Source organism: Phalacrocorax aristotelis, chromosome 19 (genome assembly GCF_949628215.1).
Source record: "Phalacrocorax aristotelis chromosome 19, bGulAri2.1, whole genome shotgun sequence".
Lineage (NCBI taxonomy): Eukaryota > Metazoa > Chordata > Aves > Suliformes > Phalacrocoracidae > Phalacrocorax > Phalacrocorax aristotelis.
In genome coordinates, this window is record NC_134294.1 from 7,369,143 (window position 1) to 7,396,006 (window position 26,864).

Sequence of the window (26,864 nt, forward strand, 5' to 3'; positions counted from 1 at the left end):
ATATTTTTTTTCTTGTTTGCTTTTCTTCTACTTCTAAATCTAAGTTGAAAGAAAAAATGTGAACCTCTTTTCCTGAGAACATACAAGCCAACCGTGAAACTTAGTGTCTTTTAGAGAGAAATAAATTTTACATTAATTATATCTCTGCATTACTGTTGGCATATTTATATCCCATCTGTGTATCTTATTTTTTCCACTTTTTAATCCTAGATAGCTCTTCTGTCAGTCTAGCAAGAGAGACTCAGCTAGAATCTAGGTATACCTTCATAACTTTTAAGTTATCATATCATGGTTCTGCAGTCAGTAAAGTTAAGGCAGTAAGATAATGGACCTTTTAAATTTAAGGATAAATTAATTTTGAATTAAGCTTAATTTTTCGGGTTACTAGGAAGTGATCTTGCTTTTTTACACTTAAAGATCCTTAACACATGGTGGATCTGTTCACTTTTGTATTTTGTTGTCCCCTTGCAAACCAACAGTATATTTCTATCCACTCAGTTTTGATAAAATTAGAAGGGAAAAAAAATTGTGCTGATACCTTTTGGCTTTGATCAAAGTGCCAGCTTAATATCAAATGATTGAAAGAAAAGCAATCCTGGATGCTGGTACAATTCTTACGGATTGAAATTCTTCACTTACTACTTCAGTCTTAAATTTGCCTGTGTATTGCTTTTTTTTGCTAGGTGACCCATGTACCATCTCATCTCAGATGGAACTGGAAGAAGCCTTCCGTTTGTACTGTCAAAACAGGGACGAAGGGCTGATTATTCATGGCAAGTATTACCCAGTTTGTGAACCTGTACGCATTTGTTGATAATCTGAGCGGTTTCTTATATGTGAGATTGGAACAACTCCTTTGCCTGTCAAACAGCTTCCCTCTTTAGGCAGCTGGTGCCCTATAGCTTGATGTTGGAAGAAGTAATTGTTCTTTAGGGGGTGGAGCCCAAAGCTGAAAGTGTACAGTAAGCTTTGAGGGGGCTTCAGGTTCTAAACTGCACGGAGTTGTTAGTGCTGGAGTCAAGCATAAGGTCTTGCCAATATGGGCCCAAATTTTGATTGTTATGTCTCATATAGAATTATTTAAAGGCTTCCAGAAACTGTCTTCATGTAAATATGTTAAAGAATCAAGGAAAAAGTACTACTGAGAATATTTTCACTTAAAATCTAATGTTTTTGTTTTAGTTTTCCCAAGTATTCCAGAGAAACCCGGTATGCCTTGTCCAGGAGAAGATAGTAAGTACTAAAATATTATCAAATTTTAGCTTAACTTTTTCAGTCATGTGGAAAAGAAATATATCGGAAGATTTTTCATAAGCTAGTGCTATGTACATCTATAACTGTGTTGTGGTTTCTTAATGGAATGTAAAATGTTCGATATTTCTGATATTTCGTAAACAGAGAAATTACATAAATCAACATTGTAGTACTGCTGTTATGTTTCTGTGGATTAATAATGGTTTCGAGTAGCTGATATATTGAGAGGAGAAGAGGTCAGGATTTTCAATGCATATTTGAATGTGGTCCTTTGCTTTTCTGTTTTTTTGGTTTCTGAACTTGCACGGAAAAGAAGTGGTGGACTGAAGAAGAGGGAGAATACAGCCTTTGTTTTTTAATGAAAAGATTATTAATATCTAGAAAAAATCCTGTGAAAGGTAGATAAACCTCCAGAGGAAGCATACATGATCGATATGGTTTACCTATATTTCAATAACCTAAACTGCACAGGGATAAAAGGATTAAATAGCTGTATAGTCACTTTTCATTACGGAGGGATGTTGTCACTACATTAGTTCATATCTTTGTAAATGATAAGGAAAGGAATGTGAATAACTTTCCACACATCTGAGGTTTTTTGTCATGTTTTGCTTAAAGCTGTTCTTTGTGCACTTTCTTGTGTCTATCAAAATAGTAGCTCACTGGGTTTCTTATCAATTTTGCTGAAGTTCAACAAGGAAATGGGAACCAGTCCGTGTTGTTACATCACATAATGTACAGTACTTTTATTGAATGTGTGAGCAGTAAGACTAAATATCAATACTTTTTTGTCCATGAGTCAAAAGTCAAGTAAAGACTGTGTAGTTATATTTTACTGTGTGTTGAAAGTGTGTAGGATTTGCTATGCTGTCACTTTCCACTTCAGTTAAATAGGTTGAAAATATCTGTGGTAAGATATTTTCAGGCTCAATTTTCATGATTGTTCTGGGAAGAGTGGTCTTAGTTCTGTGGGTTTAAGTATGTTCTTGATGTGAGCTGCGTACACGGAATACTGCTTTACTGTGGGACCTGAGTCACAGAAGGTGTTGTGTCCTAAACTGACTGTCTTACCTGGAAAAGTGTCAGGTTTGCATCGGCAGGCAAAAATTGAACCTCTCTATCTACAGAAAATACTGTTAGCAACAGGGAAAGTTTTGGGTTTTCCTTCTGTCTTGTTACTTTTCCCAAATCTTATTTTGGTAATGATGCTTTAGGATGTTTGGGTAATGCAGTGTCTTGTGTGCCTTTGACTTCTGTGAGAATTACCATGAAAGAGGAAGTGTTGGATTTGGGGATTAGCTAGCCTTAGAATGCTTGTAACGTTCTGCCAGAGCAGATTTTGCCAAAGGTAAATATAAGTGTTATTACTCCACCGTAACTCTTCAGACTGTGTCTGTGAAACAGCTGTCATTCAGTGAAGACAGAACGGTTGATTTTATTTAAATTTCTAACTTTGGTGTGCCTCCTTCTCTTAATTTTGCAACTAAGAATGGAACAACCAAGTCTGGCATCACTACAGTATTCAGGACTATTTCACGCACACTGAATTCTGTTTTGTTCTCTTTATCTTGCTTCTGACTTGTTGGGTGAAAATTGTAGGGAGTGACCTCACGTGGGCATCCATGCCGCTCGGCTTTTCCAGTATAAGAACTGAAAGAACCAGCTGATTCTAGCTCTGCTTCCATTCCCGTAGGTGTTTAAAGAGGGAAGGAGGGAATACTTGTGTTGTACCAACCCAGACTGGTGCTAGTCCCAAATAGAATTATTTGCTTTTATTTGTGAAAACACAAAGCAAACTAATGTGAAATACTGTCAAGAAAAGTAAGCTAACTGGAGGGGAGGAGGGGCTGTTGCTTAAAGAGGTATGTGGCATAATGAAGTTCACTGCAATTTAATGAGCTCATTAAAAGTGTAGATATTTTAGTACAGAAGTTTTTTGTGTTAATTTGTTAGATGTTTTACTTCTCAAGCCATGAGATGAACTACAGGAGCACATAGATTAGTGTGGCTCAGATGACCTGGTTATTCTGTCTGTAGGGTATTTCTCCCTACCTGGTTTTACAGGTCATGTCAAATCACACTTGGCTTGTTTCAAAAGCCTGTTTAGTAGGATGTGCTCAGTAAGGGATTTGTGGTCAGGTTTCTCATAATTAATGAATTAATTCAGTACATACGGCCTCTTTGCATCCATGGGCCTGCATGGAAATCTGATGTTGTGGCCTAGTTGTAACTACTTTCAAATTGTTTTACAGCAGACCTGTTAACTTGTATCGGTGCTAATTAAGCGTAAGTAAATGCATTTCGTGTTACTGCTTGTTAGGTAAAGGCATACAACAAACAGCTGCGTTGTGCTTAGACTGTATGGAAATGTTATTGATAGTGGTGATACAGTTTATTTAAAGGACTATTTTGACAGGACTCAGATGTTGTCCTTTGTTCAGGAACTATTGGGTATGTTTCAAATTCTTGTTTTATTTTATGCAGCTTTGTCACTGTAGTTACATTCATAGGAAAAACCTATTAAAAATGAGAATATTAAGTACACACTTTTCTGGAGCATCATGCTTACACTATAAAGGAGCTCATGAGTTTGCCTCAAGTTATTTCCAGAGACAAATAGTTAACTAGTTGCTCTGTCCAAAATGGGCCTCTGCTTAAATTAGCAGTCGCTAAGTGTGGACTTCTGGTTTGTTACAGAACTGCAGGCTGTTTGAAATGGAATTTTTAAACAAAACTATTGAATTGCTAAATAACTTCATTTGCAATATATTGCTCAGACTTGTTCATATTAGGTCATGTAGTGACTATTTCTAATAGTACATGATCTGAATCGCAAATATTTTCCAGTGAATTTCTGCGAATTTTCGTTCCAGTTCCTTCAAAATAATGCATTGGAAGAAGGCAGAAATACATACTGAGTGTTTTGCATTTATGTTGGAATCTAGTAACATAATTGCTAGTTGTCCTGGACCTTTGTGAAATTGATATGGGGTTGAGATCGTACCAACTAGCAAAGCTTGAAATAAATGCACGTAATCCATTAATGGAATAAACCATGCCACTAATATTTTGATTTGATTTTGATTTGCATTCCTTAAGAAAAGTTCTTTTCTTGAAGAACCTACCTTCTTATATTGATGCAAAGCTGTCTGCAAGATAGAATTTGCAGTCTCCAGCATCTGAACTTTTATTGTCTTTGGATTCCATTTCCTCCTGAATTTTTGCACTTTTTTTCTGTGCCAGACCCAGCTCCCGCTGTTGATGTAAGGCTGCTGTTGTAGAAACAGTACCTTCTACCTTCAGCGAGTCAGGTGTCCCATCCCCACAGTCTGGAACGGCAGCGCTGCCGTGTGGATGAGGTGGCAGGATTTCTAAGACACCTTGCATCTCTTCCCAGACCCTGAAAGTGACCTCCCATAGGTGTTTCTAGCACCTGCTGGCCTGGAGCCTTGGGTACTTTATCCCAGTGCTTCCAGATAAAGATGGCAGACTTCTGGGCTGGTCTTTTGCATTTAAAAATATTTTAACTTATTTAGTAGATTAGCTATTCTTTTGGAACTGATATTAAGCAAGGCCATTTCTGAAACGTTTAGGTGTGTGTTTCTCTTCTGTGCTCCTAATGACAGCCTTCCCGATACCCTGATGCAGAGCATGGTATCTGATTGGCAGTTTTATAACTTAGTTATTGTAGTCTCAGCTTATTTACACTGACAGGTCTCGATCTGATTTATCACTCTTGGTGCTGCAGCGCATTGTATAACAAAGCTTGTTCAGCTGAACAATTTCTATCGATTTGTTAGGACTTCCCTAATGGAACTGCAGGTTTGATCAGAGAAATACTTGTTTTTGTGACATCAGCTCCTTGACATCCATGCCATGTTTTAGTTTGTGCCTCAGCTGCTAGCTACAGCCTCTCAAGGGAGCCAGTACCACCCGTGCCTGGATACATGAGGCAGAGATGTGAAAGGGAGAGACGGGGGTAACCAGTCTTCCATTAAATATTTGCTCTTAATGTTCGAGCTGATCCTGCCTATTGTCCTTGGTATCTAATGGTATTCAAACAGCGGCATCACTGGAATAAAGGGAAAATGTTTCATGTCATACCTACTACATTATAAAGCATAAAGAATTCCATGCTGAAGGAGCTAAAGAATAAAACCCAGTGAGTAATGCATGCTTTTTCTATAGATTTTATATATCATCGTGATTGCTGTTATGAACTGAGGCCGTTGATGCAGCGTGTGTGTACGTGTGGTGCAGTAGATAATAGAACTCAGCGTTTTGGTTATGATACAGTTGCTTTGCCTAGCACCCTCCTTTGCAGCCATAGATTGTTACAAATGCAGAGATTCCTGCTGCCTCTTGTGCGTAGGGATGTGGCTGAGAGACCTCTCAGAAATGCTGATAAAATCGCAATGAAAGGACTCTTGGGGAATGCATTTTAGGAGGAAAAGAACAGAAGAGTGAGTGATGCTGTTGCTGCTAATATTGGAGATTAATGAAAGAAATGTATCCAAAAAACCCTGACGGTATGTGTTCAGGGCCTGTTTATTGTAAGATGCTGATGTAAAGCCTGATTTAGAAGCATCATTTTGTAAGGCCTTTTTGTTGAATTGTGTTTAGTGGATTGTCTTGGATGGCTTTTAATTGTGAAATACTTGTTTTGAATTCAGGTTTACTTAGTTTCTAATATTGTCAGAATAAACTCTGCTAGTACACTTCTGCATTTTTACATCTGAACGAATAGATACGTGTATTTAATGTTAAAATTCACCTTGGATTTAGGTAGCTAGTGTTAACATATTTTAGGGTTGTTTTGCTGTTGGCTTCGTTAAATAGAAGAATGCAGACTAGGAAGCCTTTCAATAATTTCACAAAAGAACGAATGCATTTTTTAATATGTCAGTACTTATGGCATTAGTGTGACAGTAGACTGTTTTTATTATCTAATATTTCTGTCTCATTTTGCTGCCTTATTTTTTTGGTAATGATTCCACTGTGTTGTGGATGTCTCTCATGCTCTTTGTTTATCTGCTCAGTATTTTAGCATTAGGTGTTTGGACTTCATTTTTCCCTAAGCCATCTTTCTTGAAAATTTCGTCATAGGGTTGAGTAAAGGGATCTTACTAACCTAATTATTGTTGTCAGCTATTTTATTTTAGGTAAGGATATTTGTTTTTGCTTTATGTTCTGCCTGACGCTACAAAATAGCTCGAAAAGGCTTCTTGCTACAGTAGTGTGGCCTGTAAATATTTTTCTAGCTCATAAGGCAGGTTTTTCCCTTCATTTGTTACTGTATTGGCAGCAGTGATTAGGTTATTCAGAGCACGTGAACCAATTTCGTCCCCCAATGAAGAAAGGAACTATTGCCACCATAGAGACTATTCTGAAGACATAGATTGGATTTCACTGGATAATTAGGCAATTTTGAAACTGCTGGTAACCCTCTCCTGGTTTTTAGAAATCGAACTGACAGAGGGGAAAACTACTATTTTTAATGTAAGATATATTGTTGCTTAGGAATTGAAAATAGCTGTGTCATAGTTTCTCAAGAATACCTGAAATCTCTTCTTCTGCTTTAACTGTGTACCACGATTTTTTTCATACGTGGCATATTTGAAAAATATACATACAGATTATGGGGCAGTGTAAGTTACTGAAAACAGAATTGTAGTTGAGGGTCTATTTTGCTTATGATCATTCAGTGTTTTTAATTCTAAAGTAATTTCCATGTTTTTCTTAGCTATGAAACATCCAATGAAGAATAAAGAGCTAGGCCTCCCTTTTGATAATTGAGGCATGAAATTATAAAGCATGCATCTGATCGTGGGGCTTGACATCCTCCCTTTCTTGAAGATACTGGATGTCTTAGCAGATGTTTGTATACCAATTTGTAAGCCATAAATACAATGGAATAAGGAATGCTTGGGTTACTTTTTAAGATGTCATAATAAATAGCCTGTGTTCTTACTTTATTTATTCCACCCCTCCTCTCTTAGCTATTGCTCAGAATGGAAAATATTCATGCAGGAAAGATGTCACCTAGCTTTAGAAAACTTCTCTTGAATGTAATATGTATCTTCATCCCCCTGTGTTCTCTGTCATACTTCCAATCTAGAGACTTCTCATAAGTTGGTAAATCCACTTTTGATATAGAGGCATTTGGGGTAAATAAATTGGCAAGAAAATGATGAAGCTTTTTCTGTTATTTGTTGGAATTAGTGGGCATCTGTTAGGCCTGTCTGTTTCCATAGCTTAAAAGAACTATTTAATGTGCAACCTCTTAAATTATATGGTCACAGTTAATTATATATTGTTATACTTGGGATTCTGTGTAATACTTTTTAAAATTAGTTATTCTATGCAAGTTATGGTTTTTAATGTTTAACTGAGCCACAGAAATAGCAACAGAGGCCTGCAGGGCAGATAAATGTGCTCTTCAACATTTATCTCTTGGACTTTTGAGTTGCTGTGTGAGAAACCAGATTTTGTGAAAGATTTCAGGTGCTGCTATTTCGAAGCAGAGAGTACTTCAGAAGTGAAGCCTTGAAAGACTAAGTACTGATAGCAGTTGGTTAGCTGCTGAAGACTTGCTGTTACTAAAACCCGGATGGTAAATAAATCTCCTGAAGTAAAAAAAGCAAAAAGCAGCTAACTTCAGGCATGCTGAAAGGGTGGTTTTCAGAAGAGGCATGTGAGAGTCCTAATTGTCGCTGTCAGTGCAAGAGTTGTGCTGAGCAGACTGTGCAGTTCTGCCCTTAAACCACAGGGGGAAGGTAGTGACTTGGGTAGCAGAAAAATAAAAAACACAGACTCTCAATATTGACTAGGAAGCACCTCGTTTGTAATTCTGAAGTTCCATTACTAATTCTTCTGCATCTGTAGATGCTTGTCCCTGAATTATTAGCTGGGGAAACATTTAAAAGGAAACCAGAAACTATTTGAAGGCAAAACTTCAAGATTTTAGTATGGTTCCTTTTACTTTTACAATACATGATCATGATAACGATGCTATTAGGTCCTTCTTCCAATAACTTAGGTTATAATCTACTGTGTTCTTGAGTAAAGCAGGTACAGATGCCCTGTGACTGGCCTAGGGACTCCCTGATCTTTAGGTTGTTAACTCTGATAAAAACTATTCTTACCCACAGGGATTGCAAAGAAAGGAAAACCTGAGGCAGGCAGTGATAAAATTGATATTGTAGAGCCTGAAATGATAGGTCTGGGGCTGGAACTGATCCATTAATTTCAAGGTGCAATCATTGTTTTTTAACAATAGCACTACAAGCTATCTCAATGTTACTTAAACTTATTAGAAGGAATAGCTATCATAAAACGATTTTTCACAGCACATCTCGTATGATACACAGATAATGGAGAGCACAGTAGAAATCAAAAGGGTTTTAGGTGGGAAGCAGTGTGTAAACTTTGCAGATCTGGTATAATTATTTTCCTTTCTTCTGTGGGGTGAGTTGACATCCCCCTTCCAAAAGCTGAAAGGCAAATACAGTCACTAATTTGGAAGATATAAACGTGCTTTAACATGTTAAACACTATAGCTTTCCATCAACAGACCAGATGAAAGGGCATGTACACAAGACTGTATCATATGCAATCTTTTTCCCCATAGGGATGAGAAGTTCTAGGACAGAAGGCTGCTTTCTTGGGAAACAATAATCCTCTGCATCATAAAAGCATTAACTAAGCTGGGAGGCTTACTCAGTTTGCTATTAGAATTAGCATATAATCATTTAATCCAGAATTTAACAGTATGATGAGTAACTCCTGAAACTATTCAGGTGTTATCATTATTTAGCAACAGTAGCTAAATAAAGTTCAGTGATACTCTATATTGCTGCAAACTGTCTTGTATTATACTTTGGAAGTGTACAAATGCTATATCCCTGTAGTGTATGAGGAAGCTTAGAAGGAGTAAAAGTACAAATGGGAGAATCTTTGAGATTAGTTTTATTTATCAAATGATAAAAACTGAGCACAACCCATAGAACTCAAATTGTGACATAATAAGAATGGGCACTACGTGCACTTAATTTCAACTTGCTTTCCTCCTAATATGAAGCAGGATAAGGTACTGTTAGGTACAGATGCGTCAAAACTGTTGGAGTGAAAAGTGACGGATCTGGAGAGTTAGTCCTGCTCCAAGGTAACAGTGTCCTCTGTCGTACTGAGGCATTGCATATTTTTCTGGGTATAATATTAGCAGGCAACTGATTAAATTGGAAAGAACTTGGAGAAATACGGTCAAGAACCTTATTTCTAAGGGAATATAAAGTACACCTTTATGAAATAATAGCTAAATAGAGTTTCTGCCATTCTACTAATACTGGAATAATATAAACATTGGGAAGGGAAATAGGACTGTCTGAGAGTGGATCATAAGCTGAAGGAGTATAACTATACTGTGAAGGAAGATGGCTTGACTCAGAAAATGTGTCCTAACACTGAGACTGTAGGAACCAAATAACGGTTTCAGGGGCATCATGAAGGCCACCTTAAAAGCTGTATGAATCTGAAATAAATGTTACATCCATTTTGAGTAGCTGCTGGGTTTTTTGAACAGTTCTGCATTTTTGGTGATGATGTAATCAAATAGGTGTTGATGCCTATTTACTTGAGGGCAAATCAAGTAATTCGATATACAAAAAACTGATATTGGTTTAATACAAGTGGTAAAAACCTAAAAAATAGCAACTCCAGGCTTTCCATGAGAAGTGGGTATGTGGTAAATGTGTTGCTTAAGTTGGGGGGTTGGGTTTCAATTTCATTCTAAGTACAGGAAACTTTTGATAGTTCTGTGATCATTAGCTTCATGTTCAATAGCAGTTCGAAATGCAAATAGAAATGCACATGTAACTAGGAAATAAGGGGAAAATCAGGTGTACGAGATAGGCCACAGCCAAATCTATAGAAGGGCTTCAATGCAAGGAGAACTGACTTCTGACTGAAGACTAAGCCTTCAACTTAGAAAGAGGCATCTGGTAAAATATGATATAATAAAACTCCTGTATGGCATGGATTCAGGGAAATCAGTTAACCATTTCCTACAGGACAAGAAGTGGGGCTCTTAATGAAGTCTTCTAAAAATGTTTTCTGGGGGATTTGTCAGTAGTCAGCTTATCTGTTTTTCCTCCAACCTTTTTGATAGGCATGTTATGATTTGGTATTTAACATAAAAAAATGAGAGTAGGTGAAAATTTGATCTGACCAAATTTTAACTGATCACTTGAACAAACTGGGTTCAGTTCCTTCTGATTTGCTGTCTAGCTCAGCCACAAAAAGAAGTGGAATTCTCACCCCTTCCAACTACCAATATAAATGAATCATGTGTACTCAAAGGATTAATTTTGTCTAGAAAATGTGTGGTGTCAAGTCTAGATTAAGATTCCCCAGCGAGTCTTAAATCATGCAGGCTACTGATAACATAAAGTAGAACCAAATTCCAGCAGGAAACTTCATTGGGGTGCTCCTTATTTCTTTGTTTGCCTTTTACAGTAAGCCCAGATTATATAGAAGTCAGAGGCTTTCTGTTACCAGGCTTTTATTTAGAGTAGAAAGTGGTGCTTCATGTATGTGCTAGGGCATTATAGAAGTTTGCTTTTTGCTGGTTTTTTTTTTTTTTTGAAGTGGCCTGCAAAGTAGATGCAGATGTAGATTAGAAAAGATGAATGTGTTCTGCTTCAGTAATGTGGGCTTTGTTGCATTAAGTGTTTGCTAAATACAAATTATAGAGGTTTAGTTGAAGCTGCAAAGTTTCTAAACGTGAAAAATGAGCAATGGGTGGATATAAATATACCTAAATAAAGGTGCCAGCTTATTAGTTCAGGTAAGTGGAATAGTGCTCAGGGGCCTCTTGCATAAATGGAGTTTAATACTAAAGAAATGCTTCATCTACTGCTGAAGTTATTTTGCTGCAGATTACTTAAATATTCAGAACTTCATTTTGATCTACTTCAGTACTAAGGTAAGTAAATTAAAGAGTTAAATAATTTTAAGTACTGGTTCAGTACTCTTTTTCAGCTTGTTTAAAAACACTTTAATACAGATATTCATGTTAATAGAACATTAAAAGATTTACTACAATGAGAACTAAATTTAATGAAAGTGATTTTTATTTTGGGAGAATATAATGCAGTCATCAAAAGAAGCTTTTTGAACTTCTATTAACAATGCAGTGTAAGCTTGGTTTTGTGGTGCATGTAACCACTGTGCTTGTCTAAAGAGAGGAGCCAGCTACGTGTCATGAAAGGGTGTAAAGTTTAAACTTGTGTAGAAGGCCAAGGTAAAGAAGGGAAAATTTGAACTTTTTTTCTTTCCTAAACAAAAATGTTAATCACCTTCAGAAGTACGGATGCACCACCAATTGCCTTCTGTCCCTTTTCATAACATGCTTGTTCAAAGTAGAGAACAAACACAGCAAGACTTTATCCTGTGTTTGGGACAGCCTTGCAAAATGCATATGTGTCAGCAAGAGACGCTGAGAAGGACGTGCAGCAGCAGAGAGTGATCGCTGACATGCGCAGAGATCCTCATAACCAGGACATCTTCACCTCTGGAGTAGCATCCAGTAACTGAATTCAGTGAGGATTTCTCGAGTAATGCTTTGTGTACTTTGCTATGGTATTTTCAAGTACATCTGATAAATTTCGTCTCAAATCATAATATTGTGGTCTCAGATAGCAAAATTAGGTTTTTCATAGAAAAGCCATGACCCTTGCGTAGAAAAATGTGTTTGAGTTCTGGGTTGTTTCTTCAATGAGCAGTAAGAAAAAACTTTGAAGTAATGAGGTGTCTTTTGGACACTGAAAGCATGAATACCTTCAGTCACTTTAAAGTGTTTTAAACGACGCTATTTTTCCTATATATCTGCCATCTTAAATCCTTGGTGGTTTGGGGTAAGAAGAAATTATAAATAGTGTTAGTCAAATAATGCTATCTTCTATGATTTTTGTCCTTTAATGCGATCGTATTTTGGCAATTAGTTCCAAAATAATTACCCTCCTTCTAAAGAAAATGAAAATTTGAGTTAGTGTATGCTTGAAAGATTAAAAAACTCCTGTAAACCCTCTGTGCAGGTGACAATATCACTGTATACTTAAAGCAACAATTTTCAGTGAACAGCTGTCTTGACGCATGAATACCAAATACGTTTTCACTTAATTGACAAACATTTTTGCTCTGACCAGATAATACATGAGTAAACCGTGGGCTGTTAGTCACTGAGTCATATTCCTAACAGTTCTTAGTGGTTAGTTAATAAATGGTTAATCTCACAAGTGAAAAGAGAATTCAGGTTCCATGATTGACTTCACAGTTGGTGTTCTAGAATTCTGTATGGAAGTAAGTGGATCACCCAGACTTGCTACAATATTTTTGCCAGGTGACTGGGAGACTCCTACTCTTATCCTCGTTTAATACCAGATTTATCCGTCTTGGTAACATTGCAGGTGTGTTCAACTCTTACATGTACAGCAGTTGCTAATGAAAAGAAGCAAATTGTTGAATGTGATGTAGATACGTGAAATTGTGCAGTCTTTCTTTGCTGAAGGTGATATTCAGTTTTGCATGAGGTTCAGGCTGTAACTGTCTCTTCCTGTGCATCGCCCAACTTGTGTGCAAGCCGGACAGATGGCCACTTCAGCCGTGGGACTTAATGCACTCAGCAGCCGAACCAAAACAATTACAATTTTTATACTTGATGATAAGGCAATCTGAATCAATTAAAAATGTAGATTTTGCTATTTCTTCCTAAGAGACTTTTTTTAAGTCTTTATTTTTTGTTTGCCAGAAACACGCCAACTTATCTCAGGCATTTGTTTGCCATGATTGTTGGAGGGTTACTTTTCCATTACAATTTTGAAGAAACAATTCTGTAAACTGTCTGCTACTGAATGTTTAGGGGTGTCTTTTAAAGTAGCAGTTGATTATTTTATTTTGCTCAAGGGATGTGGTTTAACCCAAACTGGCAACTGAGCCCCACCCAGCCGCTTGCTCACTCTCCCCGGTGGGATGTGGGAGAGAATGGGAAGGGTAAAAGTGAGAAAAATAATGGGTTGAGATAAAGATGAGTTAAAGTTCAATAGGTAAAGCAAGAGGTGAGCACGCAAGCAAAGCAAACCAAGGAATTGATTCACTCCTTCCCACGGGCAGGCGGGTGCTCGGCCGTCCCCAGGAGAGCAGGGCTCCATCACATGTAACGGTTACTTCAGAAGGCAAACGCCATCACTCTAAATGTCCCCCCCCTTCCTTCTCCCCCCAGCTCTATATACTGAGCATGACGCCCTATGGTGTGGGACATCCCTGGGGTCAGTTGGGGTCACTGTCCCAGCCGCGTCCCCCCCAACCCCCTGTGCCCCCCCAGCTACTCGTTGCAGGGTGGGGTGAGGAGCAGAGAAGGCCTTGGCTCTGTGCAAGCCCTGCTCAGCGGGAGCGAAACCATCCCTGGGTTATCAGCACTGTTCTCAGCGCAACTCCAAAACATCCCCCCATACTGGCTACAACGAAGAAAATTAACTTTATCCCAGCCAAAACCAGCACAAGATAAAGTCAAATCCTTGGCTGTCGCCCATTTGTTTGATAGCTAAAGTAACTCTCTTGTGTGTTACTCTGGTAGGATGCATTGTTGTTGGGTGTCTCTGCGAGGTGCGTTTCTGAGGCCTCATCCATGATATTTTTCTGACTCATCAGTCCCTCTGTTGATCACAAATGAAGGAAACTCTTAAGGACAACTTAGATATTGCCTAAACACTTTATTTCTAGTATTTCTGTGAATGTAAATTGGTATTACCTTTTGTTTGAAAGTGAAAGCATGTATTTTTAAAAACAGTTTTTAAAGCCCTTTGTCGCTTTTTCTCATGTATTTTGAATGCAGTCAGTGTTTGTAATGACAAGGCAATCCAGATCCAAAGGGGCATACAGCACCAGTGCAGCAGAGACTTTTTCAAAATGAGATGGTAGCTCTGTCTTTACTGGATGGCATTTTCTTCATAAGTGTGACTTATCACCTTGCAATGGCGTGGAGCCATTTTAACAGAAGGATATGAATATAAGCAACCGAGAGATCATGCATGAGAAAGCAATGTGTATGGAGGACAGGTTTTCCACCTAGCAGTCCTGAAGCGGGAGTCAGTAGTTGACCCCTTTCTAAGTCAGTGGGGAATAGGATATTCAAACAGTATTCTAGCTGTGTTGCAATAAATGCTGGGTAAATATTACAGTTCTATGAGATATAGTTCATTTCCTTGTTGATTCTCTGCTGATGCTATATGTAGTAGACTTCCTTTGTCGTTATTGCTATCTTAATTGTGCTTGATTTTCCCCCCCACCCCCCCATAGAGGTTGATATGACTTTGAGTTAATTTTAGTGTCTGTTGAAAAAGAAAAGGGTTCCCCAATTGCTAATCAGTTTTAAATTGAATAAAAAATAAAATGCTATCTTCGACTATTCTAATAACTGCAAGAGATAAAAGCACTTAATGCCTATATATTGTTAAGGATATTCTCTTTTCCTTTTCTAACTTCCGAGAAAGAACGGTAATTGTACATAGCAGCTTATTCATAATAAAAAGGGCCAATTAACATCTCACACAATGTATGATTGTTACATGTGAAGCAATTTTATTGTTTCAGTTTAACTATTTGGGACAGATTAACAGATCGGTGAAAAAACATACCATCGAAGTTCTTTAGAATTTATTTTCCTAAAACTTGTTCTATCTTTATATGCACTTATTTTAATATGATACTCTTTATCTAATTCAGAGTCTTATCTGAAATACCAATATCAATTTCCTACTTGTAATTCATGAGTTGGTTTTGAAAGAATGCTCACTTGTCTGCTCTGCAAAACATTAAAAGAACAAAACAAAAACTGGGCATTCTCATACTGTCCAGCTGGCAGGCAATGTAATTGGCCTGTAAACAACTTGCATTAATGTCTGATAAGTGATTTGCAGCAATGGCACATCAGCTCTGTGCTTAGTATAGTAAAAGATTTCATTATAGTTTGATCACATAAAAGCAGACTTTTGGGTTTAGAAATGCAATTCCAATGCAGAGGAAATCATTTTTTTGTGGCCGTCTTACTGCCGTTGATGGTGTAAACCACACTGACAGACAACTGATGAGTTCTTTTACGTATTCTGGAAAACACAAGCACTTCCAAACTTTCAGATGGAAAAATAATATTTTGGGCTTGGGGGCAGGTTGGGCCTGTCTTTTATATTGTTTTTCTTCTCCAGTGCTGGGAAAGTATGTTGTCATTTGAAAAATAATTGTGCCGCCTTCTATTTCTCCCTACTTTACCAATTTACATTTTTCAAAGGCAAGGTTCGTGTCCTTTCTGCCGAGTTCTGAGCAGGTCATTTCTAATTGGGGGAGTATCTTCTGTTGATGAGTTAATTTGGAATGAACACTGAGCAACAGGCAAATCGCTCTTTTTTTTTTGTGTGTGTGTGTATTGAATTTTTTACTTAAACTTTTTTTTCTACAATGTTTTTTTAAAAGATTTAAAAAAACCAACCCTAGGGAATGTCTTTGAAAAAAACAATATTAAATATATTTACAAGGTTCATTGTGCATTGCTGTTAGTGATGTAGTTGCACAGCTTGACAATAGAGGGAAGAATTGCACAACGGCAACAGTCACTTGTTTCACGCTGCTTTTTATGTAGAGACAGCTGGTTAATTTTGTTTCAGGCATTCAGTTCGAGTATTTTTATTTCCCTTTTAATCTTACCTTGAAAAATACTTTTTTCCCCCTCCAGTTTTCCAATATTGGAAGTAGATAGAGTTCAGCACATTCATTGTAGTTAGAATATGTATTTGTGTTTCCCAATAAAAAGTTGTTATCCTTGTTAGCAGCTTAAAATACCTTTTGAGTTTTACTCTAAACTTGTTCACATACAAAATGAATATTAAAAAAAAAAATCTCTTTTTTTTGTTAGGCAAAGGCTTATCTTTAATATCCATCAGAGAGGAAAGATTACTGTGTTTAATTAGGGTTATATCATCTCCTTCAGCCTCCAAGCAGCGAAATCAGAGTCCTTAATGAGTTAACTGATGTGTACTGTAAAATAAATGAAAAAGTAGCCCTTTTCATTAAACACAGTAATTAAATATTCATGCTTTTGTGATGACATTCCTTTCTCTAGGGGGCTGGGATCAAGTATGGCTGTAAAAACTTGTTTAGTTCTTGATAATCAGGAATCACAGAAAGTGTTCTAGAAACTTACCAAAACATTTTGTTTCGGGTTCAGAAGCATCCTTTTCCCGTATGAAGTGTAGAGGAAGAATGTTACTGAGACCAGAGCCTTGTTCACATGTCACACAGAATGCTGACAATAAGATGTTTCTAACTTGGAGATACATACTTACTGCCATTTTAAGAATCTGTTTATTGTTCGAGATGGTTTCTTTGATCTAGTGTAGCTCTAGGTAGGATTTTTTGAAGCTGATAATGTTTCAAAACAATAATGATTTTTTTTTTTTTAATAATCTGCCATTATTCTTAAGTGAAACTGTAGGGACAATGTTGTCTTCTATGAGTGCTTTACTAGATCCATAAAATATACATTTTAGTCCAGTTCTGTAGGTTATTCTGAAGTTGCCCAGGAAGGATCATGTCCAGGAGGCTTTTGAATATCTCTAACCTCTCTGGGCTACGTGGGCTCAGTCACCTTTGCTGACATTCACATGGACCCTCCTGTGTTTCGGTTTGTGCCTGTTGCCTCTGGCCTTGCCACTGGGCGCCAGAGCAAAGAGCCTGGCTCTGCCTTCTTTATACCCTCATGTGTTGATAAGATTCTTCCCTCAGCCATCTCTTCTCCAGGCTAAACAGTCCCAGCTCTCTCAGCCTTTCCTCATATGAGAGATGCTCATGGGGCTTAATCATCTTCATGGCCCTTCACTGGACTGTCTCCAATAGTGCCGTGCCTTTCTCGTACGGGGGAGCCCAGAGCGGGACGCAGCGCTCCGTGTGCGGTGCCAGGACTTTGCACTTCACTTTGAGCTTCATGAGGTTCCCGCCTGCTCAGTTCTCCAGGCGTTGAGGTCTCTCTGGCAGCACAACCATGTGGTGTATCGGCCGCTCCTCCCAGTTCCGTATCATCGGCGAACTTGCTGAGGTGTGCTCTGCCCCGTCGGAGCACTCATGAGGATGTTGAACGGGGTCGGAGCCAGCATTGTCCCCGGGGGTGCACTGATAGTCGCTGGAGTCCAACTAGACTTTGTGCCACTGACTGGATATAGATTATAAAAATCAATACTGTGATTGATAATACTAAGAACATATAATTTTGTCATAAATTTAATCTTATTGTGTAATAATAATAGGACTTCTGGTATAAAGGTGTGTCCTACAATGATCATTGTTTTCTCATTTTTTCTACCTTGGCCCCTTTTAGAGATTTGCCCTGGACTCTACGCTGAGTAGTGGCGGTCATAGCGGTAAATTGTAGGGGTTCCTGCCTTTTAAAGCTCTGCTATACTAAGTTCAGTTTTTTGTTAGTGTTGCCTCATGAGTATACGATATAAAACCCTGACTTTGATTTAATATTTATCATTAATTAGGGAAGTGACTTGCTCCTTTATTTACAGACTTCATCAGCACAAGCTGCTCGTTAACTTATCATTCACTTAATATTCCTCATGTCAGTGATAAGCTCGTGTTCCGAACACAGATGTATGAGGTTGCCTCCATATGGTGCTTTGTCTAATGAATCAATTAGCTATTTTGGAAAAAAATCCTTGTGAAGTTTTTTTTTGTTCTCCTGGTGAAAAGTCATCCTACAAGCGGTGGAACAGCTTTTCACTGATGTTTGAGCATATTTTTAGGCAAAAACTTTGCAGTAGTTTTGGTAGGTTCCCATTTAAATTTTTGCATTTGGGAAAAGGAGGGGGGTTTGTTTGCTTTGAAGTTTATATTTGGCAGATTTTGAAGAGCTGTTTGAGTCAAATCAATGTATCGAGTGATACGCCTCTGTTCTAGTAACTATGTTTGCCACTTCTGTGGCACGCAGCCTTTCAGCTTCTTTGAGAAATGGTGTTTGCTTTTTCTTTTCTTTTTTCCACGTTGGTCACAATTAATTTAATAGTGCAATGTCTGTTTCAAATATTTGCAAAGTAAATATTTGTACATGCAAATAGAGTAACACACGAATGTTTGTGGATTTGGCACTGTAGATTTGTGGAGTTACAGAAACGTCAATACTTTTTAGGTACTCTATTTTTGTCCTTCAAAAGTAAGGCATATAAATCAGACCTAGTATTACAACCAGTGGTCACACATTGTATGTCAGTAGCCTGTGACTTTTGGCTTGCTCAATATTAAGGTAAAATAATTTTTCTCCAAGGAACTGTTTACTACTTGCATTATCTTTTGGCAGTGAAAATGTTTGGTGTTTTTTTTATTAAAAGAAAAAAAGGCTTCATCTATAAGAAGGTGGGGATATTTAAAACGTAACTCTTTCAAACTTGAAAGAAAGAAACATTAAAGATGAAAATTTAAGATGCGTTTGCATGAATTTCTGAGGGTTATAAATTTACAGTTGAATACCGTGTCAGAATGTAGCAGTGTTTATCAATCAAGTCTATCAAAGTTTTTATATTAAATGTTGTTGGCACTGTCTGGAGCATTTTAGTTAACTTCAGATATTATTCTACAGACAGTATAGTTTGTTATAAATCGTTTTGCTTGTGTTAGACTGGTTAAAGGACAGCATTAACAGCTAACGTAATATTGGAGACTCAGTTTAAAAACAAACAAAAAACGCCAGCACAACCCCCCTGCCCTGTTCAACTTCCTCACTGAGATTCTTAAGGAGAAGGCGCAACTTTTCTGAAAGAGAAGAATAAAGCAATACGACAGACCCTGTTAAGGGGACAGGGAAGAAGCAAGGATTGCTTCATATTGACCAAGTACGTTATGAAACAGAGTTGTCCTGGTTGGCAGAACCAGTGTACCTAGGTACCAAATAGAGCGTACGTGTAGCCACCCACAAGGTATCATAAAAGCACGTATTTTACTGTCATCTTCTCAGAGTTATTTATACTTGCTGTGCTGTTTAGTTCTCCGTTCCGGATGAAACTGCCGTACTTAATTTTTCTGTTCAAAGTAGATGAAATACATTTTGTACAAGTGCCAACTGTCTTAAGTTGCATTATAACTAGTGTAAATAATTTGTTCTTAAAAAGGCATCCAGTTAAAACTTTGTATTGGAAAATCTTACGCATCGTATTACTGAAGATAGCTTTAAAATTAATAGAAATAAGAATTATTCTAGTCTTTCACATTTCTTCTTCAAGTAAAGGATATTATAACACCCATAAATACACTGTAAAAAAACTTGTCCTGGAAATGTCAGACTTATCTCACTGTCTAAAACATGCTTGTTAATTCCAAATATTACTTTAAACTTCGAGAACCCCTAAATTTATGTCCCTTAATAGGTGTAATTAGACCCAATTATTAAGCAGTGAAAATCTTGCCAAATCTCTTTTTAATTATTTTCTAGCCTCTTGACAGCAGGAGTATGTTGTCAGTTTTAACATCACTGCTGTGTTTTTTTGCTTAACTGACTCCCCTCTTCCCTCTGTGCTCCCCACTCCACCCAGTGCCCCCTTGTACTGCCTGCCGTGGAAAGCTCACGGCCCCAGGTACGCGGCTGGGCTTGGCTGCGGCACCGTTACAGCTGTGTGCGACTCGAAGTGGGACCGGTGCTGCACGGCACACTTTTCAACACTTGGTATTAAGTATCAAATTCTCCAATTACTCAGTCACACAAGAATTGCACATACCTATGTGAAGAGTGACAATAAAAGTCGTTTGGAGCAGGTGGTAGGTACTGTCATGCGTGGCCTCTTGGAAAGCCTGGCTTAACCGGATTTATTGTTGTTATATTTAGAATATATTAGAAATAATTGCAGACCTGCACGTGAACTGTTTCCCTGACAGAGGAAGTATTTTGTTCATGTTTAATGTTAAGATAAAAATGAGGTCAAATAACGTAACTCTCAAGACTTGTCACATCTTTAATATTGCATATCTGAAGTGTTATTGGCACCAAACGTCCTTTGTGTGTTTACGTGTGAAGGTGTGTTATGGCGAGATCAGCATCGCAATTCTACCAGAGGAAGCTGTTTCTTTAACAGTTATCTGTCCCTCTCACCTGAGCTGGAACAGCAGGCAGCCGAGAAACTGTAACAAGATTATGATCATGTGAGGAAAAAGAGACAGGGATAGAGAAAAGGGAGAGGCAGCGGTTGAAAGCACATCCTGCAGAAGCTGTCATTTACGGCTGCCTTTAAAAAAAAAATAAAATCAGGGATTTTAGCTGTGCGTTGATATTTAGAAAAGCAAGATTGTTTTAAGTCGCAACTTGCTTAACATAGTGTGTCTGGTATTGCTGTGCTACCATGCTGCTGCTTTACACCTTTTTAATTTCTTTCTTAGAATCAATCTACCGACGCGGAGCCAGAAGATGGAGGAAGCTGTACCGAGTGAATGGGCATTTGTTTCAAGCCAAACGTTTTAACAGAGTGAGTACTGTTGCATAAAACGTTGGGGTTTGGTAATGTTCTGCAGTAATTGTTTTCTCAGTCTGTGCTTTTTCTGTGTTTGAGTGTTGAAAAGAAAGGAAAAGCAAGATGCTTATTCATGTGACTTCTCAGTCTATGCAGTGTTATTCAGGTCACAACAATCAGAAAAACTTGAAAGTCTTTGAATCTGGGATGGAGTTAATAATGTGATTGGTGGAAACTATTTATTTTTAAAGTGTCTTTAAAAAAAAAAAACCAAACCCGAGTTTTGTGACTGTGTAACTGATGCATACCTAGAGCAGCTTTTCTCCTTTGCACTACTTATGTGATTTCGATTGCTTGTTAGCATAATCTTTTGCCTTCAGTACTTGTTTTATCATTCTTAAAGATTAGAGCCCTTGATGTTAGTTTTAACTGTTTGGGTCTGAGGTGTCACATAATCTAATTAAGAAAAAGAATATCTGGTTTATTGAGCTAAATTACAACTGCGTTAAGAATCTGACTTAAATCCACATAAGCAAGTGAATGTAGCTTTAAGGCTGAGACACCTCCTTCACTTATCCCATTATGCTGAAGTGTTGCAGCATATATACAAATGTAGCATCTGCTTCTGGGAATTCCGTACTAAACTGAGTACAGTGAGGTGAGTTGGCTTTTTGATTCAGCCCTAAGCTTGGTTGTTTGTTTTGTTTTTTAAATGAAATTAGCATTTTTAATCTAATATTCCCCACCCTAAAACTGCACTAAAAGAAGGAAAAACCCCTTAAATTCAGTATCTTATCACTAGATATGTGAAAAATGTCATATATCTGAATTGTAACATGCATTTGTATAATGGGGTGTACAAACTCTGTTTTTTCAGTTTATAGTGTGAAGTGTGTACTTTTTTGTGCTTGTTTGCTACGTAGTTAAAACATATTTGTGCGAAACATTGTGAACGCGTACCTGTCCCATTAGTAATTCATAATATAGATAATGATGCTTAAATTAGGCAAATAGTGAATATACACATAAAGGCTTTGAAACCTTGTTAGCATGCTCATTTGTCAACAATCCTAAACAAGACTACTCTGTTGTAACTGTCTGTATACAAATGAAATCATATAAAACCAGAACACAAACCATATCCAACTGAAGTTACAATATAGTTGATATGAACTGTAAAATGTGACATTAAAATGTATAAATTATTAATAAATTATGGTCATATATGTATGTGTGACCCATGAATTAGATGCTAAATTTTAATGTTGACTGAATTTTTAAGACTGGAGTGTTACCTTATTAATTCCTTTTGCAAAATAACCTTTTAAAACTTTTTCAAATTACTCAGGTGAATGAACACATGCAAGAATCTAAACTTGAATCTCATTGAACATAACGTAAAGGTTAACCCTTTGTTACTGCTGTGTTTGCATTTTGGGGAGGTAGGAGAGGGACACCTGTATTACTGAAGGAACTGGGGAGCTGCCTCTACATCCTTCCCCCCCTTCTTGCTTCCCTCCATCTGTCTGAAGTAAATGAGATTATTTTCTTGTATGTCCTTTCAAGGGCCAAAGACGTTTTGTTTAGTCTTAATATTACTGCTGCCAAACCTATACCAGAATACTGAAGGAAGTCTGATGGGCCAGGAATTTTGAAAGAAGTGGCTATAGATGTCCAAGGCTTCCTCTCTTATTAGGCAGTGTGTTTTTTGGTTTTTTTCCTGGGCAATACAGTTTGGGTTTCTCCTGATCAAGGAGGACTGGTTGTACAGAGGAATGGGGAAGTAGTTAAGTTTTGTTTTTTACAACTATCAAGGTATGAGAATGGCAATACTTTTTTTAAAAAAATTAACCATTCTTTGATTATTTCTTTTTTTTTTTAATTTCTTTTTTTCTAATACTACTAGTAAGGATTTATAGAAGCTTAGCACTTCTGGGCAGGACACCATGTGTGATTCATCAGTCTGAGGATCTGAATAACCGCACTCTAACTTGCAGTTTGGGAGGAACAGACTTCCACTGTTTTGTGGCTTTGGGACAGTTGCAGAGTTCTGGCTAAGCTGAAATGGGGGGTGGGTGTGGGACTCCATGTGCGGCTTGCAGAATGATAGGCAGCATCTTAGCCTGTTACAGCAGTTACACCCTATCTGCACATTCTCTCCAGTAACGAGTAAGTCTTCTTTTGGCAGTCTGTGCACTGAGTAGAGGGATAACTGAGAGAAGGTGACTTCTGAGCATGCAAGAATCCCTTTGCTATTTGGCACTCCGGGCAAAGTGGATAAAATGACCACAGCACACATAGACTGGAAAAATTATTTGAAGACCTGCCTTGTTAAAGTCGGCAGTAGAATGTCTGCCTTCTTAATTTGTCCTTGTTTTGATTTCATTTATTCAGATGCCATTTTGTAGCATGTATTTAAAAGGCCATATGTTTTCAGTATTAAATAGTGCAATATACACTGATGTTTTACTGATGTAAACATCAGACTTGACCGATGAGTTTTAATTATGGGAAGTTTCTACTGATGTTCTACCACTGATAAAGTATGTAGGTGCAGATACAGAACATTGTTCATACTTTAACATGTCTTTTGTAACGTTTTGTGCTGATGCTCTCCAAAGCAGTGAGTTTGGGTGCTTTTTATGCATAATTGTTTAGTACAAATTCCTGTCAGTTTTGTTTGGGTAACGTCTGTCAGAACCTGAAACTCCAAATGTATTTGTTCTCTAAGAATGATTTGTTCCATATGCTTTAGGTATTTGTTTTCTTAACATTCATTAAAAAAGAACTGCATTTAGCTGAATTCTAAGAAGTGTAACCTTCAGTTATTAAGGAAACCCTGGATATTCTAAAAGAATCATTATTGAACATCTATTAGGAGGTGACTAGGATGCGTTCTTGTATGGTGGATTCTTGCTGCTAGATAACTACTCACCTACAGAAAGGAATTGATGATTGAATTGATCATATGCCTTCTGGCTTTTAGAGAGCGTACTGTGGCCAGTGCAGTGAAAGGATATGGGGTCTCGGAAGGCAAGGCTACAAGTGTATCAACTGCAAATTGTTGGTCCATAAACGTTGTCATATCCTTGTTCCACTGACCTGCAAAAGGCATATGGTAAGTTTGCATTCTGTATAAAGCTAAGATGTTTCATTGTGTGCTGCGTTGCTGTTTGTAGATGTGCATCCGAAGTAATTAAATGCTGTGTGTGGTTGTAGATTTATAATACTTGGTGGTATTTGGGTTTCGCTTTCTGAAGTAGCCACGGAGGACAAGCCTTTGGATTGTGAGCAGTAGAGACGAAGTGAGAAGAGAAAACTTGTGATATGACTTAACTGTGGGCAAGCTTGCGTTTGACTTCTCCAGTAGACCTGTTGTATTTTACAGATCGATAGAGTTGTCCTTGGCAACCTTACCATTTGCTCCTTCTAGCCTATATTCTAGCCTATGGAGTGCTTTAAGAGCTAAGGCACTGGGGTGGCTTTTGCATTACCGCTTGCAAAAAGGCCTGGTGCTTTCGTGTTCTTGCCAGCTCAGTCTTGTCAGCTCAGAATGGCCAGTCCTCGCCATTCCTCTCATACATTCCAGTGGCAACTCGAATGTCTTTCCTAGGCTTTAAACATTAATCAGTATCCCTGAATTTTAGCCTTCCCCATCCTAGTCACAGACTATAACCAGTGTCTCACTGGTTGTGGTATCATGTTGTCTCTAACAAACTTAAACCTCTGTTTCTCTGTATTGGCATTGCACATGACTTGCCTTGACATTGCTGGGTTCTTTGCCAATTTATTTATGCACGTTGCTATACCTACTGGAGTTGTCCTACATGTCTCAGTTGTGAGATGAGACCAGGGTCTAAATGTACTAGAGAACTGTTTGGTGTTGTGATATTTACCAATTTCTGCAATACCGTTCATAAAGAGTAACAATTCCTGTTTTTCAAACAGGAAAGGAATATGCCAGTGCTCTAAATTGTGTGTAACATGCTGAAGTATTGACTTTGCAGTTCCATGTGAAACAGATTCAGAAGCCTTAAATAGAATTAAAGTTTGAACTTTGCAATAAAATGTGCTAATTTTACTTTTTGAAGACAGCTAAACGTTGGTTGTAGTTGCAGAGAAGGGTTGACACAGTGTTTAGGCTTTCAGTAGGCTGGTTTTAGAATGCGTTACAAAATGTTAATGTTTGGGAATATTTCCTACAAAATGCAGTTTTCATCCAGGAAGATGCAAACGTGAAGTTCTCTTAGTATTGTAGTTGTGTGGCAAGACATACTTACTTAAAAGGGACTGCATAAACTGACGTTTTTTTCCTATATAACTTATGTATTTTGCAAGGATTCGGTCATGCCTTCCCAGGAACCTCAGTTAGATGATAAAAATGATGAAGTTGACCTCCCTTCAGAAGAAACTGATGGAAGTGAGTACTTTCTTGTTAAGCTGGAATTCATGTGCTTCCCCATTTGGAGGCCCGGTTTCCACTCTACCTGTTTGTTTGGGTTTTTTTGTTTGTGCTTGGGTTTTGTGGGTTTTGTTTGGGTGGTTTGTTTTTTTTTTTTTCCAAAGTTTACTTTGGATTAGCTCTAGTTCAGTCCCACGGACTAAATGCTCATTAGGGACTCAGTTGCCATCTGTACTTCTGAAGCATATCATCTGGTTTGCTTTCATCCTAAATCCACATGCTCTAAAACCGTTCCGGAATGTGAAGTTAAGCACGGAGCAATTGGCAGCAATAGATTTAGTTTTTAAAACAAACAAGAAACCAGCATTTCAGATTCAACTATGATGCTATTATAAGTGTATCCTCAGACTTCAAGTATTTCTTAATTTTGTGCCATTTGGAATACTTTCTGAGTTAATATTTTTGATGGTTTACCTGTCTTGTTTTAAGGGCCCTTTTATTATACCCATTCTCCAAAATGACTCCAGCCTTTGTCAGATACTGTTATGAGCTCGAAGGTTCATTGACTCACTTCTTATGGTTTGAGTTGGTTGTTTCTGCAGTGTCTGTAGGAGCTGCTGTCAGTGTTACAAGAATAAAGTGGAAATATTTGATCAACTGTTCTGTAGTATTTAAAGCAAACTGCTGACCCTAAGCCTCTAAATCATCTTTCCACTTTTAAATTGTTAAAATTATTTCTAACGACAGCCTTAATAATGACACTACTCATGTGGTTTCACTTCCAGTTCCATACATTCCTTCAAACCGGAAACATGACGGCATTAAAGATGACTCTGAGGTATGTTTCAAAAATATTTTTGTAAATAACATTTACCCTCTGTTAATCATGCAAATTCTTATAGAATAGCTAGTTATTTGTCCTTTTTTTTCTGCCTTTAAAAAAAAGTCTGGGTTTTCGTTCTGAAAACTGATTATTTTTTTTTAAAGCATCTTCAAATTTTTCAGGTGTCTTCTCTATACAGCTCTTGTTATCCCAATCATGATGTGAGAAAGACGTCACTTTTTTCCTCCCTTCCATTCATGTTGGCACAACAGTGATTTAGCAGAGGGTTTGACTTCATAGGTCCTTATGACAAATGATGGCTTTGACATTGTCGTGTCTGCTGTATCTAATGGACGTATACCTTTTATCAGCCTCAGGCTGTCATGAGAGTTGGTTCAGTCTGATAATAGATTAACTATCCAGCTCTCTGAAATGTTTCATAAAAATAATACCTAATAATTTATAGACAGCTTCTATGGAAATACAAGTAGAATAACATACACTTCAACTCTATTCTTCAGCTCTTTTGTAGATGGTCTGACACAATCTCTGCCTACCAAGAATGTTATTCCCTTAAAGCATTTGAAAAATCCTGCTATGCTTTAATTCTAAAGGGATTCAAGACTTTTCTTTTAAAAATGCTTCTGGCATATTTAATAAATAGGATGCACTCTGCAGAACACTAGCGGTTATTTTGATACCCCACTTTTAACAAGCCTGCACCTTTTTCCCCTCTACCTTCACCACAATACTTGTCACTACCATTATTTGACACTTGAGTAGTTCCTACTCCTGGGTAAGTGACTGCTTTATTTTTGGTCATATGTCTATATTTTTATCTCAAGTT

The 26,864-nt window shown here is 37.6% G+C and overlaps 1 protein-coding gene across 8 annotated transcripts in view; it reads left to right on the plus strand.

Moving 5' to 3' along the window:
* PRKCZ (protein kinase C zeta) overlaps positions 1-26,864 on the plus strand; it is a 69,815-nt gene that overhangs the window by 12,355 nt on the left and 30,596 nt on the right. For 7 of the 8 annotated variants that reach the window (XM_075114310.1, XM_075114304.1, XM_075114309.1 and 4 more), the window contains exons 4-9: positions 684-773; positions 1,183-1,233; positions 20,722-20,807; positions 23,779-23,910; positions 25,131-25,212; positions 25,980-26,032. In XM_075114310.1, coding sequence (XP_074970411.1) covers positions 684-773; positions 1,183-1,233; positions 20,722-20,807; positions 23,779-23,910; positions 25,131-25,212; positions 25,980-26,032 — 494 coding nt within the window. Of the gene's footprint in view, positions 1-683; positions 774-1,182; positions 1,234-5,229; positions 5,417-20,721; positions 20,808-23,778; positions 23,911-25,130; positions 25,213-25,979; positions 26,033-26,864 lie in introns of those variants that run through there. The other variant, XM_075114311.1, reaches the window with a different exon arrangement.